The 20,493-nt window shown below is 36.0% G+C and overlaps 1 protein-coding gene across 1 annotated transcript in view; it reads left to right on the forward strand.

Moving 5' to 3' along the window:
- VPS50 (VPS50 subunit of EARP/GARPII complex) overlaps positions 1-19,574 on the forward strand; it is a 96,880-nt gene extending 77,306 nt beyond the window's left edge. The window contains exons 23-28 of the mRNA XM_062567748.1: positions 9,004-9,152; positions 10,245-10,341; positions 10,483-10,641; positions 12,149-12,270; positions 15,417-15,606; positions 18,848-19,574. Of these exons, the coding sequence (XP_062423732.1) occupies positions 9,004-9,152; positions 10,245-10,341; positions 10,483-10,641; positions 12,149-12,270; positions 15,417-15,606; positions 18,848-18,967 (837 nt within the window). The 3' untranslated portion in view covers positions 18,968-19,574. The remainder of the gene's footprint in view (positions 1-9,003; positions 9,153-10,244; positions 10,342-10,482; positions 10,642-12,148; positions 12,271-15,416; positions 15,607-18,847) is intronic.
- The last annotated feature ends 919 nt before the right edge of the window (positions 19,575-20,493 follow it).

Consider the following 20,493-nt stretch of genomic DNA (forward strand, 5'->3'; position numbering starts at 1 on the left):
GGAGCTGGCACTCATCAGAATTGTTTTATGCCTTTTTATTTATTTATTTATTTAACTCCTTGAAGTATTTGGAACAGTTAAATTCTAAATGGCTGTTTTAGAGAAACTTTTTAAAGGATTTTTGGACCATTTCTTGTAGAGTCAGTAGAGGGAGCATAAGATAACTAATATCTATCATACAAAAAAAAAACCTAAAGTCATCCTGATATTCCTCTTGGAGGCAGTATATTCAGGAAAAAAAAAATCTGGGGAGATCTTGCAATGAATCAGCTTAAGATCACAAAAAAAATAAAGCAAGTTACCACATGAGTTTTTAAAACTTATTTTGTAGTCCTGACAGTGCTTTACAATATTCTGATTTTTTTATTAGACGAAATATTTTTTAAAAAATCATTTATAGGAGTAAATTGGGGGAAATAGCAGGATCCCTTTTCCTTCCTCAGTTGCTTAACAGTGCTATTACAGATTTAGTGTCAGTTGAAATTAGTAGTTATGTAAGTAAGTTGAATAAGACTTGAAAGGAGGAAGAAATCTTAGATAACTTCTTCTAGCTTAAAAACATTACATGAGGCCTGTTAACATCTTAAGAACTTACGAAGTCAATGTTATTTCTCTTTGATTTATCAGCAAGAAAGATTTCCGGATAATTGCTTGATTGCTGTTTTTAATAATTTGTGAAAGTCAAGATTAATTTCTACGGTTTTATAAAATGGGTATCTTGTGATTGTATGAACAGTTCTGGAGTCCTCTCAGTTCTCCTCTCAGCTTATTGTAAATTGCTTTTTGAAAATATTCCTCATGTTTGCATTGGGGGTTTCGGTCTCATGGCATGTTGGGAATTTTGGTTTTGGCATTGCCTTTTGTTCATTGTAACTTTGCTAAGAGCTATCTGTTCTGCCTTATTTCAGTTCCTGATGGCAGCATCTGTCACTACTTCATTTTCACACATGCTGTCCTAATGAATTTTTATTCTGATTATGTGATTTAGGCCCTGGCAGAATTTCATGTGGGTCAAACTATTTCCTCAAATCTCTTGGTGCCTGCAAGGGTTGACCTCTACTAGCTATGTCAAGAGCCTTTGCTAATTTAGAATAGGGTGTGCATGATCCTGTCCTTCCTCTTGGATTTTTTTTGTCCATTGCTTTCTTGAGATACTAGGAGGCTGAAGGCCTATTTATTATATATTTGTTGTCATGTGAAAAAGAAATAGCTAGAGGGTTTAGATCACATCTCCCTAAATAAATAAAAGTGCCTAGACAGTGTTCTAAAAACTTTGTTGTTCCTTTCTGGGATTGAATTAATGCTACCTAGTTTATACCAGATACCTTTTTATGATACTAGCTGAATTTTAAGCCTCCTTTGTGAAGGAGAAAGCAAAGTGAAATTGGGGAAAACTACCTCAGTTTTCATTCTGAGCACTGAGAAACAGAGTTGGGCTTCTGACTGATGGCCACAGAGCAGGAAGGCTGTAGCAATTCAGAGTGCTTCGCCTCCTCTTCCCTGCATCTCTCCATGCATGTCATGTGCTCCCTGCCTTCTGCTGGAAGTGACTGTCCCCCATAGCAGTGCTCAAATGTATCTGAATTGCTTCTGTATCAGTGTTAGGTTGTATAGCAAAGCGACCTTTACCCTGTAAACTGCAGCAAGCCCACCTCTAGTTTAGATTCGTGTTCTAAGACAACTCTGTTGTGATATATAATATTCAGTGTCCATTTGCTACGCTGATATAAAACAATTGAAGTAAAAAACAAAACAAAAACAACTCAAAACCCAGAAAACCTAAGCTGCCTTACTTCATTTGGAAATAAATATGCCCTTACTGCTCATTTGATACACAAGCATATTTTTATTTTGGAGATGTTATGTAATATAATCAAAATTACACTTTCTATATGTTGAGTTGTCAGAATTTTTTCAAACCAGTTGCACTTGAAATTCCTCCTGCAATCTGCTGCATCCAACTTGCAGCCTCCTTTACAGCAAAGAAGGAAGATTATTTCCTCTTAACTAAAATTACGTCTGAAAAGTTCCCCCAGAGTACTTACAGGTTTGAAATTGAATTAGTCTTCACAAGCTTGAATTTATATACTGTGTTTTGAAATTGGATTTAAATTGAAAAGTCTTTATCTGTATAATGAAACAAAGGTCTCAGCGTATCGTTGCAGCTGTAGAAAATTGCATGTGTGTGCATGTGTGTGCAGCAATCTGCAATTCTTAATACAGTAACTGATCACTGCCTTATGTTTCTCATGCAGTCTTTATCTCTGGGGTGTAAAGCGTTGTGTGACTTGGAGAATGAGAAGAGTTTGCATTTAAAGTTAAAATAAATAAATAAAGATGCATCAATGTTTTCAATGACGTTTTCAGGTTCGTGTCTGTGCTTGGAGCCAGCCAGTTGTAAGCCAGCTCCAGTTCAGAAGCTGTATAGCTGTGTTATGTGGCACTGTGCTTGAATTAATAAGCCCTGATGAAAGAACTGAGCCCAGGCAAAGTGTCATGTTGATAAGCTTACTTCTTTCAATCAGATATATAAACTTGAGCAAACAATGCCACTGTAGTAGTGATGCAGCTGCTGAGATTTTGGTTACATTGGCTTACATCTAGATGGCTTAGACTACAGGTAGAGCACCTGTATTTCTAACTCATTTATACAGGCGTAGTCCAAGGGATTTAGAGCTACAAACCTCCATTCTGTAATGGGTTTATATTCGAGTTTTTTGCTTAGAGATTCATTCAGGTATATTTCCTTCCTGATCTGTAAAATAAAGGGATCGTGACTGGTGGGCTGCTAAGTGATGCTTGTATCAAGCACTTCAAGAGCTGTTGCTGCTTAGGTCTTTAGAAGATTGAGCAAGTATGTTCCTTGGGTGCTGCTGCTTTAAATATACTAGCTATTACAAACTGTGTCATAAATACACCTATAATGAGTTTCTGTCCACCTTAGGCTTTTGTTAATCCTTGCACTGCTAATATTGATACTTGTATACGTATGTTTTGAAATCTGAAATTTCTTTTGATATTTAAATGAAATAGGTTTAGTTGAAAATAAATTAAAAGGGCTTTCATATTAGCAAAACTATTTTTGTTTGTCTTACTATATAAATAATGTGAAAATGTGGTGGAAGCTCACAGTGACTAAATAACAAATTTTGTATGTCTAACCTTTGCTTTAGGGAAATATCTGTAGGCAGCCTCCGAAGACTAAACACGGGCATTTTGAGTATGTGTTTTAAAGTAGCTTGGGGTGCAGTTTAATTTTTTGGGGGGTAAGAGAACAACATGACTTTCAAATTCATTTTTGTTGAGTGTGCTGTACTGAACTTTATGTGCATATCTAAACTTCATATTCAGGCCTTCAGCAGCTAAGACTGGATAGCTTCAGTACAGATTTCTGCCATGTGACAGCAATAGATCTAATAATTTGGAGTGTCCAGAAATAGGACTGTATAGTCTGTTTCATTCATATTAGCAGGAAGTATTAAAAACACAGCAGAGGTGAACAGTGAAATGGTGAGAAAATACTCCTGTCGCTTCACTATACCTCACTGTAAGGTGCTGCTTTGATTAGTCCAAATATATCGAAACAAGCGTCTGTTTCTGAGCTGTTTGTCTCCTCATTTACTGTTCCCCTGAGTGGGATGTGTAGAGATACTTACACATGTTCAGTTCTTGTATTAGTCGCCTCTAACAGGAATGAGGGGTTATTTTAGTAGTAATAATATTCATATTAATCTACTGAGACATGTACGTTTAGTAGATACATTACATAAATCAGACTATAGTCAAAGATAGTTGGTGATTTGGAAGGGAGACTTCTAATTTCCTGCTTTGTTCATCTCTAAAAAGCTTCTTTTCACGAAGTGTGATTTAGTTACAGTAGTACTGGTACCTAAATATTGTTCGTGAATATCCTGTGTATGCAAATGCCTGCCTTAAGTGAAATAAATATTTGAGGCAAGTAAACATAAAGTACTCGGAAATACTCATTGTATGCGTGTACTTACAGCTTCATACTTGCAGTGTTCTACTGCTTGCTCGTATAAAACAGATCTGGGATGAAGTTTGCCAGAGTTACCTTGTCTTAGAGCAGCAGAAAATAATTCTCTGCAAGAAAAGTGTACGTGCATCGCAATGCAATATGTAGAAGAGCAGATGGGAGATGTCTGGTATAAAGTGGCGGTGTTTAATGCATTTTAGATCCTGTCCTTACTTTTGCTTTTAGGCTTTTTTCCTGTAAAGTATGTACTTCTAGCAATAACAGTAGATTAGAAATTGATGTTGCAGAGATGAAAAATGAAGGAGGTTTTCAGCTGAACAAATACAATATGGAATAATACAGGGAATGTAATATTTCTTCATAAGGCCTGATTTTCCAAACCATTCTGCCTTCGACCCAGCTAGACATATGTATGCTATGGAATTGCAGGGGTCAGTTAACACTTGTTACTGTTCCATCACACAGACAGATCTAGTTGACAGGTGCCTGCACAATACTGCATTACTTAGTGTGGACATGCACCCTTCTATGTCCTGTTTGACGTACCAATGGAAAGAGTCAAGGTGGTTGAATTTGTTCTTTAGTAAGGCCTAGCACAATGTTGCTTCTAAAAAGCCCTAGCAAAGACCAGTATCTGAGATAGGAAAAGTATTGCATAACTGGATATGATCTGTTGTCCACAGGTAGTGACTGGGATAAGAAGATTTGATAGCATAGTAAATCTCTCCAGTTATTTTCTGCGTTTATGGATTTTGTCTTCAGTTGTACAGTTAACACTTCCATTATGAGAATTAAACTAAAAAGAAACGACAAAACTCTAGCTAAGCTCCTCATTGAAATGGTAGCTGTTAGCTTTTTTTAATAAGATTTTGCCTGGCTAAATATAATTTTTTCAACTCTGCAGTCTTTGCTTGATCTCCTGCTCTTTCAGGGAAAAAAAAACAGCTGAAGAAAACAAGAACATGTTTTATATTTTTATCTTTGGAAAGCTTGGTACAGCATGCGTAATGACCATATTTAAGGTGTTGTGTGAATTGCTTGTCAAAGGACCAGAATTCTGTATATACAAAGGGAAGTTTTGATATGACATATACTTTGAAAATGTGGTAGAACGTCTGCAGCTGTATTGCTTGTTGCCATTATTTATTTAGAGCTCTTCATACAAAATGGTTTGTTTGACTGCATTGTCCAAGTAGACTGGAATGATTTCCTGAACTCTTGTAGCTTATTTCTTTGATTAAGTTTTGTGATTCTTGTTGGTTGCTTGTCTCCCTCCAGGCCATCCTTTTTTTTTTTTTTTTTTTTTTTTTTTTTTTACTTTGCAGGGCATCAAAACTTGAGCTGATTTTTAGTACTAGAAGAATACAGATGTCTTGTCAGAGTTGCTGATGGTCAAATGAGAGCTAGCAGCAGTCCTTACTGAAAATCTGTTTTTAGATGGTAAAAGTTCTGCATCCAGAGTAGACTGCCTTACCTTTTTGTAAAACAGTGACTTGGATTTTTGTGGTTATAGCAATGGACATACTTTTGTAGAGGATCATTTCATATTTTTAAATACATATTTAATCATTCATTTTCTGAATAATCTAACAAGACACAATGATTGCTGATACAAGCCTTTTAGGTTAGACAAGACCATTAGATTAGACAAGGTAGTAGATAAACTTGCTGGTCATTGATAATTTTTATGCAAAAATTTTCTGTTTAGTGTTTGATTTAGGTTCCTTAGGGGCTGAGTCAAGGTTACCTGTTCAGTGTTTTCTTAGTGGCACAAAGCTTACAAATCTTTTTAAGTTAAAAAGTAATAGGAATTATGAAAAGTACAAATTTAAAGTAGTATATTTACATTGTTATTTAAAAGCAATGTTGTCTTTTAATGCAGTGTGCTCTTACAATTGGCTTTAGCTGTCATTTTCCGCATTGTTTCAAGAACTATTGCTTATATGCAAGTTTTTTTTAAAAAATAGACACATTTCTAGTACGTTTGTTATTATTGGGGATCATTTTATTTTATCTTTAGCAATTACTTGGTTCAGCTGTTTTCTGACTGCTTTTGAGTGCAATAAGGGGTTATGGTTTGATCAGTGTTTATTTTCTTGTTGTTCTCTGTGGTCATGATGTTACAGAAACTATCAGTTGCAGTTTCATAAGCAGAGTTGATGGAGTTATCCCGTAAGGCTAAACTGTCGTAGGTAAACATCTGGGCTCAGTCTGCTTTTTGTCTTCCATCAGTGCACATCAAGTTCTTATTAAAGGTGCTGGTACTTCAGAGCCACACAGTGTGGCTATAGACTGACAGTTACCAGAGCATTTGCAAGATAGTCTGATTTTGAAACTCCATTTATTCCTTTAAATTCAGAATTTCCTCAGTAGGATTTAGAGCTATTGCCATTGCTCAGGGCAAAATCAGAATGATTTTTCCTCTTTTGTATGCATATTGAATCAAAATGTAATTCTAATGCTGAAGTCTTATGCAAAAAGTAGTAGCCCAATTTTGAGGAAATCCTAGTTGCAAATAATCAGATATGAGATATTTTGGTGATGCTTATCTATTATTAAAAGTTTTATGGGATTACGTTGAAATAAATACATGATTCCAGCTTCATTATGAGATCAAACCCCTTAAAAACAAAATGTCTTGCAAGTTGCACATCAAACTTCTAACTTAGATAATTAGCTTAGGTAGTTTCTACTCCTAATTTAGGTGAATTAGCTCATAGACTCTTCTTCCCGTTAAGATGAAAGGTTTGCCACTAGGTTCCACTTAACTTTCTTCCTCCCAAAATACTTCTTGTGGGATAGAGGTTGAAAGAGAGGGTTTTTCTTACACATATATATATATATATTTTTCCTATTCATTACAGAAATTCTTGGAGGAAGCAATTAAATACTAAAGTAAAAATGAGTTAATATATATATATATAGTGAATATACAGTAAAGCCACATCACTTGGATATGAGACTCTTGCTGATGATTTGCTGTATATTTTTGAAGGATGCAGGCTAATAAATATTTGCCTTGACTCCCTTCATTGTACTTGGAAAATGTTACTTTATTGTCATCCCTATTTTGTGCTTCTGACCATTATGCCACCCCTGAATCTCTCATTACATACTGCCAAACAATACTAGTTTAATCACTAAATACCAGTGAATATTTATGTAAGTTGACTATTTCAAATGTTAGATTGTATGCATGTGTGTGTATGTGTTCGCAACTCACTGTTAGATTGGAACAGCAAAAGAACATGCAGGCTGGATGATGATGTTCCATGTTCAGAATTTAGATTTATAATGGGCTCTGTCAAGACTGCTTCAGTCTTCTGGTCTAAAAATTTGAGAATAAGTGTTACAGTTTAATTTCAGTCTATTTTCCTTATATATGTCCATTCTGCTCTCTGTTCAGTAACATTTCAAACTGAGGTAACTCTTTTAGGAGCTACTATTATTACTATTAGATTTTTTTTTTTTTACCCTCAAGCATTTCCTCAATAAATTGCAATGATGCCATGGCAGAAGGACAACTTGATTTATTATTGATTCCAGAAGGCTCTGAAATTAAATTTGATTTGAAGTGAACTAAATATATTCAGGCAGGAAAAACCTGAAATGCTTCTTTCTCAAACCTCCTGTAAAGTGTGGAGCTATAACATGGCTTTGCCCGAATACTGCAGCCTTATCACAGCAGCTTTAGCATGGATTAAATGAGCTCCTTTGTACAAAGCTGGACAGACCAACATGGATCTTAGTTTGAAGCACACAAACTCTAGTACAGAAAATACTAGACATATATACACTGGATGCAGCTCTTTATCTCAACTTTCAGCCTGAGATACGGTCCTACTTGAACAACTACCTTCTGTATAGTAACCTTATGACCCCATAGTAACTTGCATGTTAATGTATGCTTTGGCAAAAAACAACAATATATTCTTGAAATGAATGCACAGGAGTTGAGAGGCTCTGTTTTCCTAAGAAAAAAATTATACGTGTATTTGTTTCCAGTTATGAAGCAGGGTTTTTCAGTATAAAAGTTGTCTGTATATATTATTATGATGGGTATATTGGTAGCTACTAAGAAAGACACTGCTTGACTGAGTCTGAATTAAAATAAACCATGCAATTATTTCACCAATTATTTCGTACAGTATCACGCTGACACTGTTATTTACTAATACATAGTCTTCCGTGCTAAAAACTAATTCTATATGAAATTTAATCCAAAGGTAGATGTTATGTAAGATAAATACATATCCTAAATCACACACTGTGGCTTGTAATATTGTTAGCAACCTTTAAAGAGGTACAGTAGTCATGTGCGTGCTTTAAGTTTCCTGTATCGTGCTATTTTCAGGCTCTTATAGCAAAACTGTTTATATGAATAATTGCCAGTTGTGTATGCCAGTGATGCAGCATTAGAAGGCTCAATTCTACCTAGAGTTCTCAGTCACATAACTAGATTTTATGTACAACAGTAGATAACTGTCTGCCTTACAAGCACACGGCATGCTTGCATGGCATGCAAGAAGGCTGTGGAGCATAGTGTGCAGGAAGTGCTGATGAGCTCCATGCTGCATTGCAGCAAAAAATCTTATCCTAGCACAAAAAGTCTGTGCTGGGACCTTTCTCCATTCATGGAAACAGTGAAGCCCATGCATGAGTAATATTCCTTTGATTTGTCTTGCTAAAGGATTGCTGTCTGACTGGATAGACTATCACCAAAGGTGAGAAGTTATTTGCTCAGTCACCAGATGGGCCATTAAGATGTAGAAGTTTATTCTGTGTCTTTTTTTCTGAGATAGATACTGTTCTAATTGAACTGACTTTTCATCTGTTTGACGGCAAAGAGTGCTCAAGTAGGAACAACTGAGGTCTCCATTAATACAGGCTTGATTTCAATCACATCTTAGAATTAGAAATGTTCCTTCACCTCATCTGTTACCTGAAACTGCTCAGCTGTAGCCGTTCTTGCTTTTTCAATTCAGTTGTTCAATTCTTTGTTTTAGGAGGTCTCTGCTGATCCCACTGGAACTCTCACAGCTGCTGAAGAGAGAAAGGAGAAGGTGCCAAGCCCACATCTCAGTCATCTCGTAGTTTTGTCATCGGGCAATTCGCTATATGGTTTGGCAGAGAGAGTGGTAGCCACAGAATCCTTGTAGGTTGTTTACTGTACGCCATATTTTTGTGGTCACTTGTAGCTATGGATTGTTTAAGAGATTGTGTTTACAAACTGAAAACTTCTTGAAAGGTCAAAAATTCCTGCCTCTGAATGCTATTTTAGAAATGAATATGAGAGGTAATTTTTTAATTGATAGGTTGTAGGACCTGGCCATGTGGCCTGACCACCTGCAAGCGCAATAAAATTTTACAGCGGCTGGGCCAGTAATTAGTGGCAGTACATGGCTAAATGTATCAGAGGGGGAAAAAAAAAATAAAGAAGCTAATGGGAGTATTTAATCTGCGTGGTTCACTTAAACCTTTTAGAAAGTACTCAAATACTGACAATGGAGACTCAGTACTGTTCATATTGCTTTGAGATGTTTTTTGCAGTGTGTGGAAGTTTACCTGTGAAGGAGAGATTATACTGAAAGTAGTGCAAAGCTCTTACAAAAAGTGATTTTTATTTGATCAGAATAACAATAAGAGTTAGGTTGAAAATAGATTTTAAAAAGGATCTTCTAATCTTTTAACAGCATTGTCTTGTGTGGAAAAATTTTTCTAAGGAGCTTATTTTCTTTGGCATTCATTTCAGCTTGGTTAGAAATGTATTTCTTCGTTATTAACAAATCCTGCCCCTGAGGTAAAAATTGATCTGGTAGTCTAACTTTAAAATATTGACTAATAAATATCTAATTAAGTAACGTTATTTTTGAATCCTGACATGGATTTATTAATGTTAGTTTTGACTGCCCTGCAGTATGAAAATTACAGAACACTTTCCCACTGGCTTGCTTAGACTTTGAAACAGACTTCTTCAGTATATCCTGAGTTGCACAGGAATGTTGTTTTTATTCAAGCCATAGTCTCTTTATTCAAGCGTTTTTTTTTTTTGTTTGAAAACATTTAAAATTTGTCAAAATTGAGATTGTTATGCTGGCATAAAACTGATACAGTTCTTTTCAAGATAAAACTTTCCAGGGTTACATATCGTTATTGCTATCAAAAACATTAACCATAGAGGAAAAGAAATATAGAGACATTCCGAATGTTGCATTTAACTCACAGTGAATTTTCTCTGCTTTCAAAGGGTATTTTTGGCTGAGCAGTTTGAGTTTCTTCAGCCTCATCTTGATGCAGTGATGCCAGCTGCCAAGAAACCTTTTCTTCAGCAGTTCTATTCACAGGTCAGAATTGCAAAATTCACAGCAGATTTTTAAACAGAAGATTTAAAACTTGCACAGTATGGTGTGAATGTTTGTACACTATTATATGTTGCTATTAGTGAGAAATGTACTGAATTGAATTTTATTTATATTCTATTTCAGACTGTGTCAACTGCCAGTGAACTGCGCAAACCAGTTTATTGGATTGTTGCTGCTAAAGCCATTGATTATGAACAGATGCTACTTCTCATGGCTACTGTGAAATGGGATGTGAAAGAAATCATGTCACAGCACAATATATATGTAGATGCTCTTTTGAAGGTGAATACTTTCTAGGAGATGGTACAGTACAGCTTTAATATTTAATTGATGTAATACTTCATTAAAACTGCTAAAGCAGCATGGTTAGAGCCATACAGTATCCTAACAAATAGTAAGTTATTATAAGGTGGTCCAGGCAGAATTTTCTTTTATTCTTGCTATTGCAAGAGTACAGTAAGCCCCAGGATATATATGTTGTTCAGGATTCCATGATTGTTTTCAGTGCTGATTTTCTATGCTTTACAAAATTCCTATATTTTGCAAAAATATAGGAATTATATAAAAAAAAATCTGTATTTCACAAAATTCCACACTTAGCCATAGTATGTATAGAAGCGGGTAAATTGGGGAAAGGAGATTGTTAAGATTTTCATCCTCACAAGAGTAAGTTGTATGCCAGTTAAAACACGGCATTTTGATACCCTGATTTCTCTTGCCAAATCCCTCATTCAGAAAATTTGTCTGTTAAGCACCAATTATTTGGTCAGAAATCAGTTTAAGTTGGCTACTGAAATTCCATTCTGAGTGCTTTTCTTCTTTACCTACTGAATTTTTCAAAAAATAAAAAATATATTAACAGCCTTGGAATGAAAGCACTTTATTGAACAAGTATGGTCTTAATCAGCTGCAGTGCAAACTGCTTTTGCTCGTTACATACAGCAACACATAATCAAGGTCTGTTTTATGTTTTTGAATTCATTTTTTTTTTATGATAGATGAATTATTCACTGGAAGCTGGCAGGACACTTCTGTTTCACTTTGTATAAGTTACAAAATCATTGTGGCAATACAATGGTAATTACATTCAATTATGACTAGGTTGTCACTCATAGTAGAGGTTCAAATATGTCTGGTCTATTGATATTTCAGGTAGAAACAGGTGCCCTCCCTCCAACTGAATTGTTATCTAGCATTGCAGTATGCTGCTAACTATTAAATTTGATTTATTTGCAGGATGTGCTCTTAGCTCTTTTTAAAGTACTTGGGAACTGTTTAGTGTGAGAGGTTGAAGAATGAAAAGTGGCTACAATATTTTTGAGTTTCTCTCTGAAAGCTGATGGGGCAGGAATGTAGAGGAATGAAGACACCATTGCTGGACTTTTCTTCAGTGGTTGTATATTGGCTTTTTAAATGTTAGAGATGAGTTTAGGGAGCAAGGCAATGAAAACTATATTTGAAGGATTAAATACCTTGTTAATTTTCAGAGGCATCAGTTTCATTGGGAATTACGTTTCTGTGGAATAAAGCGGTATTTTAAAACAAAATTACTGAGGTAATATGAATGGTATACCAGAAAGTGGTTTTCTTTCTACTTTGCACATTAAGCTTGTCTCTGTAGCCTGTACTTGTTAAACTTCTCTGCTTTTCTCTTATTTTTCAGTGCTATCTGTCAGGTGCATTTTCTAGTTTGTTCTCTCCTCTCCCTCCCTGCCTTTTGTTTTTTCTTAGGGACATATATAATATGATCTCTTTTATGCTAACAGAATAATCTCTTATATTTCACCAGGAATTTGAAGAATATAACAGAAGGTTGAATGAGGTGTCTAAGAGAGTCCGTATTCCACTGCCAGTCTCAAATATTCTGTGGGAGCACTGCATACGCTTGGCCAACAGAACTCTGGTAGAAGGGTAAGTAGTTCATGAGAACCTCAGTCTTGGGTAAATATGTTTGTTAATTTAATGAAATTAAAGGTTCTAATTTTGCAGTGTATTATATACTGGTAAGGTCTTGAGCTTTCAGGGAGCCCAAATGATACCAAGGCTTAACATACCATACTCAGTAAAAAAAACCTCTGATGGCTATGACATGAAGCTTAAAGTAAATAGTCTTCATACTGCTGAAGACTGTCATTATCTCAGTATTTTATCGAAGCATTGAAAACAACATAATTCTCTTTTAAAGAAACTTCTACTTTTAAATTACCATTTTCCAACAGAGCAACTAAGATAGATGAAGTGTATTTATTGACATCTCTATGGTCATGCCTTTTATCTTTGCCAGGAAGAAAGATGGAGTGGCCAGCTCTAACAGTTACATTAGAATACAGGATTTCTCCAACCTAGTCGGGAGCAGAGGGGTCTTCTGCTTGGTTTGATGAACAGAGTCTTGAGCACCGTAGTCAGGAACTGCTGCATCTAGCTCACTGCTCCTTCTTCATCAGTGTTCCAGTCTTTTCAAAGTCAACATTGTTTCCTGAAGGTTTCTGTTCTTGTCCCTTTGCTACCTGTCGTGGCTCTCATCACACCTTCTTTTGCATCATAGAATATGTGCTGTCTTTTCACTCATCTTTCCATATTTCTTTCCTGATTACTTTACCCAACTCATTTTCTACTTTTTATTTCACTACTTTCTGTCCCATTCTTCTGCTGCCAGTTCAAGTACAGGACCCCAGCAACATCCTTTTTCCAACTGTCAGCTGTCTATAAGGGACCTGCAGCTTCCACTGCTTTTGTCAAGCCATTCATTTTTAACCTCAGGCCTATTTCGCTTGTGCCCTGCTCTTGCAGTCTCTGAGATAAGTTTTGTCTTTGGGGAGATCAGACCCAACCGTGACCTTCTGTTACCTTTTGAATTGCTTAGTATGACAGATGCCCTATACAAGTACCCTGCCTTCTTTGAAATCTTTTCCGCTTTTCCATCATGCCTTGAATCAAATGAATTAGAAAAAAAGAAATTGTTGACCATATATGTTTATGCTTTCTGTCTGCTTTTCAACTTTTTTCCCCTCTTCTTTTGAATAGCAAGGCATCTGTGTTTTTGTGGTTTTGTTTATTTTGCTTTTGGGTTTATTTATTTATTTATTTATTTTGTTTCTATGTATCTTCATCTTTTGGGACTTTAGTGTTCACAAACTATTTCTTAGCTGGAGAGCTTTTACTTTTACTTTTACCCTACAGTTTCGATTCACATTAAGTACTTACCATGAAACATTTACCTTCACCTAAGCATTTCAGTCCATAAGAATGGACTGGGAATAGCTTGCTGACATGATTTGTCATGTACCCTTTCTCAAAGTATAAAGAGCACTCATCGTCTCATACCAAATGTCTATAATTTCTCTTTCTTGCACAGTTTGTTCTTCTCACAGCCAGTGAAGTTTCTTTTCCCACAGGGGAAGAGAGGGAAGGAATTCTGAACACTTGATTTGATAGGAAATATCTACGTATCCTTTTTCATCTCCAAATTCCTTGAAGTCATGGAATTAAAAGCCACGAATAAGGAATCTATCCTCCAGTCAGACAGTAAACTGAAATTGGTCTCATTAAGCTCTTCACTGAGTGAAAACTTACCTTCAGTCAGCTGTATCTGTATGAAATTTTTTTATTTTCTCCTTATTCTGTGTTCTCCCATGTTTTCAATGTGGCTTCTTGAAATGCCTCTTCAGTATGTCATATTGAGGACTCTCATCCAACCTTCTACAGAGCACCAGAAGGCCCGTTGGTCCCTCTCTCTCTCTCTTTACTTTTTTTATTTCTGTATTCTGCAAATTTTGCATTCTACAAATGCAAAATCAGCGTCCATCTCACTGTGACTACCTTACATAACTAACATTTCTGTCTGATCAGCATCCTAATGGATTTCTAGCCATCATATCCAGGTTAGTGTAGTTAAGACAAACCTCTTTTGAAACCTCTACCTAGCTTCTCTTAGTGCAGTAATATATCAACATATAGTTCTTCTGCCTCCTACTTTTCTGTTAATATAATTGGTATTTCGGATTACCTGGTTCTTTGTACCTATCTACACTTTTCTGCATACCAATTGTAAGGATGTAGTTTCATAGTATTCTTAACCTGATCTTGTTTCTTGTTATGCATCCAGTCCCCAGTTGCATGTTCCTGCTGCCTCCTTTGCATCAGACCTAACAATTGCGGTACTGTACAATGGTTAGGATCAACTCCTTAAACAAATGGAAGACTAATCTTGTTCTTAATTTGATGCACGAAAAGAGGTAAAAACTGTGGGATAGGATTATTGCTTCTGGCAGCAGCCAGTGGGTGGACTGGATTAAATCTGTCAAGACACTGGCCCAAAGCCAAGCGTTTTTATTCTCTGCACAGAGCTGAGATTAGTACTGTTTGAGTTATTGCAGTGTCTTTGCCTGTTGATCTTGACAAATGGTATTTCTTTCCTGTTTCAAAAGCTGCAAAGATTGTTTTCCTCATCTGTTGCCTATCATCCCACTGTAGTCCTTCCTGGTTATCACCGTACTCTGAGCTCAGCTACTGTCTCCTCTTGTTTGAACTCAAGCCTATCACCCACCTGTATGTCAGTCTACCCTCAGCTGGTATTAAAACATTAGTGCTGCCATTGTTTATCCCCTGGTGGTTTTGAACAGATGGCTTTGTGCCTTTCTCTTGTGCTTCCACTGTTGTTTCAGCAAGCTTGTGGTGACCATTTCTAAAGCTGCCGTATTACCTCTGTTTGCTGTGATGATGATCAGTTCACTAATGCCACTGCCTAATGTACTGATCAGTACTGGCTTTGTTGCCCGTAGCCCGCTTCTGTTTGTAAGTTCTTCAGTGTAGGTTTTTGTGGCCTGTCAAGTACCCTGCTAGGTATGGTGTAGTTATGTCCTATGAGTGGGGCTAAAAGGTGTTATACTGATGCAATTAGCAGCGGACACCCTCAAAGGAGTTCTTACTGGCTTTTAATTTAAAACCATAATTTGTTCCTACTGAATGTTTAAAGGATTAAGTTAAAGAACTTTGAAGAGTGAGATTCATTTTCATTTCCTTCTGGCTATTACTTTCCAATTCATTCTTCTTTTCAGTTATGCCAATGTTAAGAAATGCAGCAATGAAGGACGTGCCTTGATGCAACTGGACTTTCAGCAATTCTTAATGAAACTAGAAAAGCTAACAGACATTAGGCCTATTCCAGATAAAGAATTTGTGGAGACCTATATTAAAGCATACTACCTAACAGAAAATGACATGGAACGCTGGATCAAAGAACATAGGGTAAGTACCGAAGTTCTGTTCTTTTACTCTGTATCAGGGGGATTCACCATCATGCTAATAACTCTATATTATCAGTGCTTTACATGTGTTAAGAATTAATATATTCATATATTAATATATATGTGTATATATTAATCTGATGTAAAATCTGTATGGGGTGCAAAATGAAAAATACATATTTGTAAATATTTGTATGTTTGTATTTATTATCAGTTGAAGCTAGTATGTGTACATACTGATTTGAGAACTGATAATGGGGAGGATGAGCAAGCCAAGTCAAATCTACCTTCTCTATCAAAACATGTGGAGAACTAGAGCTGTGTATCATCTGTGAGACTGAGATGCAATGTGCTTTGTCACTTTGTTTTCTTCCAGTAAACTCGTAAAGGTTTCTCCCTACTGTCTTTACACCTGGGAACTTTTTACTGTAGATCTTTAAACTACTTGTCCTATTTGTTAATATGCCTAAGTAATACAAGCAGGAATGGAAACTCTTTGCTTACTAGTAAAATGCCATTTCAAGCCTTCAGCAGTATCAGTATGGATTAGGACAGTGGCAGACAAAAATGCAATTTGAGCCAGCTCAAGCCAAGGTTATCTGAATGAATTGATCTGTTGCAATTCAAATGCTTGATTTTCAAAGGAGAGCTAAATTTGTCGTTCTTCGTATGTCTGCCTTTAGTCCATGGCCTTTTGCTTGTACATAGCTGCAGACAGTGCAGTTAGTGCCTGTTCATGCTTTGAGCTTTACCTTTTGTTTCTTCATCTGCAACCTCTTACCAGCAGTGTGGTTTCTACCATCTATCCAGATCTGTAACCTAACTGCCAAGTATCAGGAAAGTCTGAGCATTTAGCAAGCTAATAGTTTCTCGCTTTTTTAAAGAAAGATCCATTTAAAAATGGATCTGTCGTTAACAGGTTTGTCAGAATTAAGAACAAGCTTCACAACTGATTTCTTAAGAAAAGTTGTCATCCTTTTGACAAAAAAGGAGAATTTGAATTTATTTACCATTACAATGTTCAGGCCATATCCCTTTAGTTTGTAAAAGAGTTTGTCTAACGAAGATACACCATAGATACACTAAAGCTTCTGGCTTTAGTGAAAATCAGACATGTGAAACTCTCTGCACAATCTACCCAATGTTTTGTGAAGGGCCAGAGCCAAAGGCAACTCTTTCATCCATTCCTTAGGGCCCATCTCTCTGGTTAACCACAATGAAGGAAGTGGATGAATCACAGGCACTGGAAAACTATGCACTGTAAATTCTTGTTTCATAGCCGAGGCACAGACCCAAACTTGCCTAAATGAACTCTGAGGTTAAGATAGTAAGGTGGGTGAGGAGATGGCTGCAGTGGCATATGCAGCTGTTAAGGAGAGTAAATTAATAACCTTCATTGTCAAGGAAGTTACAGGTTGAAGATAAACTTGATCTGACAGATTGTGGCCGGTCTGTGCTGTGGAGAGTGTAATCTCATCTGGGCAATCTAGGGCTTCAGTGGAAGACGGACAGGCTTTGGTGGTCCACCAAGACTTCCTCTTCTAATCTTGGTTTCAGTGAGAATCCAAGATTTCCTCAGAACATCCCTGTCTAGTATTTGAAAACATTGTTTTTGACCTGGAAGGTATTTCTGTTGTCAGATATTTAACCATAAGCAATCTTAAAGGTTACTTCAGGTCACTTAGCAACTTGCTCTTCAGACACCATGCCCATAAAAGCTGCCCTTGTACTCAAGTGAATTAAGAAGCCAGAATCATCACTGAGTATGCATAATCTGGTTTGAGCTATGTGAGTGGATACAGTATTCTAGTTGAACAACATCAGTGCATTGGATGTGTTTGTATAGACAAATATGCTCTGAAGGATGAAGCTAGTACAATATAACTCAAATGAGGAAAGTTCCTGTAAGAAGATGAAAAATCTTTTTGTAATTCCACCATGTAGCAAAGAAATTTGCCGATTGGGTCATTCTGGTTATTTGTGCTAGTTCATATGCATTTAAAAATGTGTGAGCGGAATGAGCTTAATGAGTACATCTATAAAGGAGTATACCAATTCCTGCTAAAAAAAATGGAGCTACAAACAAACTGAAATAATTGGGCCAAATTTCATGTGATGAACCTACATCCTTTAGTGGAGTTGAAAATATCTGCGTACTACTTAGAATATGTCAAAGTGCACAACCTTATCAGGAAGTATGGTTTGAAATTAGGACATAAAGTTTTACTTTGCTGTTGGGAGTGGTTTGCTTAAACTAAGTTGTGAGGCCCAATGTGTAAAAGACTCATTGATCCTGAATTGGGTGAAGTAAAAACAATATTGCTGTCTGAGATAAGTCTTTGTTTTGAAAGCATTTAGCATGCTTTCATGCTACTATAATTTTACAGTAATTATAAGACTGAGTAATAGTCACATGCTTTCAGAGCTGAAACATTGTTAAAATGACAAGTATTTTAAAATGGAGCACTTTGAAGTCTGTATTTTGAGATTACTTGAAACATAGCTAGAAATGTGTGGAAGAAATGCATGGAAGAAAAGCTTCCTTCATATAGTTTTCCTTGTTATACCTGGAGCCATGAAAGAGATTGAGCTATCTGGTGACCTACGTTGAAAGCTCTTGTTAAACCTACTGGTGGAGGCAACATTTTGGATAGTATGTGTATGGAGGTAGTACTGGCAAATGGTGTTTTTGCAGGTGTTAGGGTTCGTCTGTTAATATTTTACCATTCTTTTCTCCTTTATCATGTAATGAAATTAATGTTGTTTAAAGATCGTATAGACAGAAGTATTTAGAAGCTTATTGGAATTAAGAAGTCAAAAAAAAGATCATCAACTTTTGTCAGTTTGTTTAGAAAAGTGATTTTTATGTTGAACGCTTCCCTCATATGCACATATATTTCCCACCACGCCTCCCAAAGAATGGAAAATACATTAAAAATTGTTTTAGATATGCCAGTATTCACAGAATTACTTTCTGTGAACATAGTCCAACACTACTGAAGTTGTAAACATTTTCCATTATAACTTGCCATGTAGAAAAATACTGTTTTGCCCCTGCCTGACTCAACTATGAAAACTATCCAGGCCTGGCTTAACTACCATTTTAAATCTCTGTGTACTGACTACTTCTATCAGATGAGAAGTCAACAGTGTGTATGCCTGTGTTTGTTTTTTAAATTTGTGATTTTTCTCTGGTATTTTTATTCTGTTTGCCATAATACAATCTGCTTTTGTTTGGCCAGGAATATTCCACTAAGCAGTTGACCAATCTGGTGAATGTTTGTCTGGGATCCCACATCAACAAAAAGGCAAGACAGAAGCTGCTAGCTGCTATTGATGACATAGACAGACCGAAAAGATAACTGCAGAAAATTACCTTCCTTGTGACTTGAACCCCTTTCTGTTAACATTAGCATGCAAACACATCTCTCATGGACTAATGACATCTTTCTCCCAAAAACATTGTGCATGACCTTTCTTACCATGGGAAATACTCTAAATTGGCATAATGTTCTAAAATACAACTTTTTTTAACCTGTAGATTTTTTTTCTGTTGTATTTCTTGTTTCTTTTGTTACTTGCCCTTAGTAAAGGGCTACTCTTTATGTATCATTGGTGAACTGTATATTTTGCAAAACTGTATACTGTAAGAAAATCAAAATCAGAGAAACACATTGGCTTAATATATAGTGATACCCTTTTTAATAAAGGGGCTACTTGAAAATGTGATCTTTTTTTTTTCCTCCCTGCTTTCATCCTTAGAACTTGTGCTTTATTATGGACTGATGTAAAGTGAAAGAATGTGTACGATATCTTTGAATGATGAATCTTGCACGTGGATTAAGAGTACACTTCAGCTAAATATTCTAAAGCCTCTTATCTTCGTATGTATTTTAAAATGTATGTCTATTTCAGAATTAATTTAGTCAAATCAAAGTAATTGACTTCAGATTATAAGAAAGTAATAAATACTGTACACTAATATGGTTTGATTAGTGAGATTTTGTTTGCCTAATTCAACAATACGAAGTGTCATTTACAATGAAAATAAGTACTATTCTTTCATATCACTTATATCACATATATTTTTGTCCCTTGGCCAGTTGTCTTTATTCCCAAGCAGTAATGCCGGTGAATAGTAACGGTGACTTTTGGCAGATATTTTGGACTGGTACCAAGATAATCTTATTATTTTCTGCCCTGCTGTAGATTTCCTGAGAGATCTTTAGTGAATCAGAATTGCTGGGCTGGGGATTTGTCTTAATGATTGTTTTGTCAGAGCTTTGCTGACTCCACGAAAGTTTTCAGGTCTGGCTTCAGCTGAGGAATCTGCCTTTTAAGTACCTTTTTGCTTTCTTTGAAGAGATGATTGGTGGAAGATACTTGGAGACTGCTTGAATACTCTGGTGTCGGAACCAGAAAATCTCCCAAAGCAGTTTGAACTAACTAGAGCAAAGACCTTAATATTTGTTAAGACTCTAATTCTCTCCAGATCTGTTCAGTCTCTCTGTTTTTTCAGTCATCTAATGTTTCATGTAAATGTAATGTCATGCAAAGTTTTCTTATTACATAATAGAATTTTTGCAGTTCTCAAATATTTAAAAGGGAACATGCTAGCAGTGAGCTAATAGGTAAAATAGTTTACATAAGCTACAATGCATTAATATATACAACATGAAATTTTCAGTTTCACGTATACATACCCAAAATTTTCACTTTCAGGTTTGTACTTATCAGTAAACCTTTTGAAACCTTAATTTGAATACAAGAGCATCAGTGTTTACTGAAAGATGACAGTACCCACTGAAAAAAAAAATGCCTAATGAAATCATGATTATTGCTCTTTTCTGTGGTTTAATTTCTTCTTCAGAAGTAAAGAGGACTGAGC

The sequence above is a fragment of the Rhea pennata genome, chromosome 2 (assembly GCF_028389875.1).
Source record: "Rhea pennata isolate bPtePen1 chromosome 2, bPtePen1.pri, whole genome shotgun sequence".
NCBI lineage: Eukaryota > Metazoa > Chordata > Aves > Rheiformes > Rheidae > Rhea > Rhea pennata.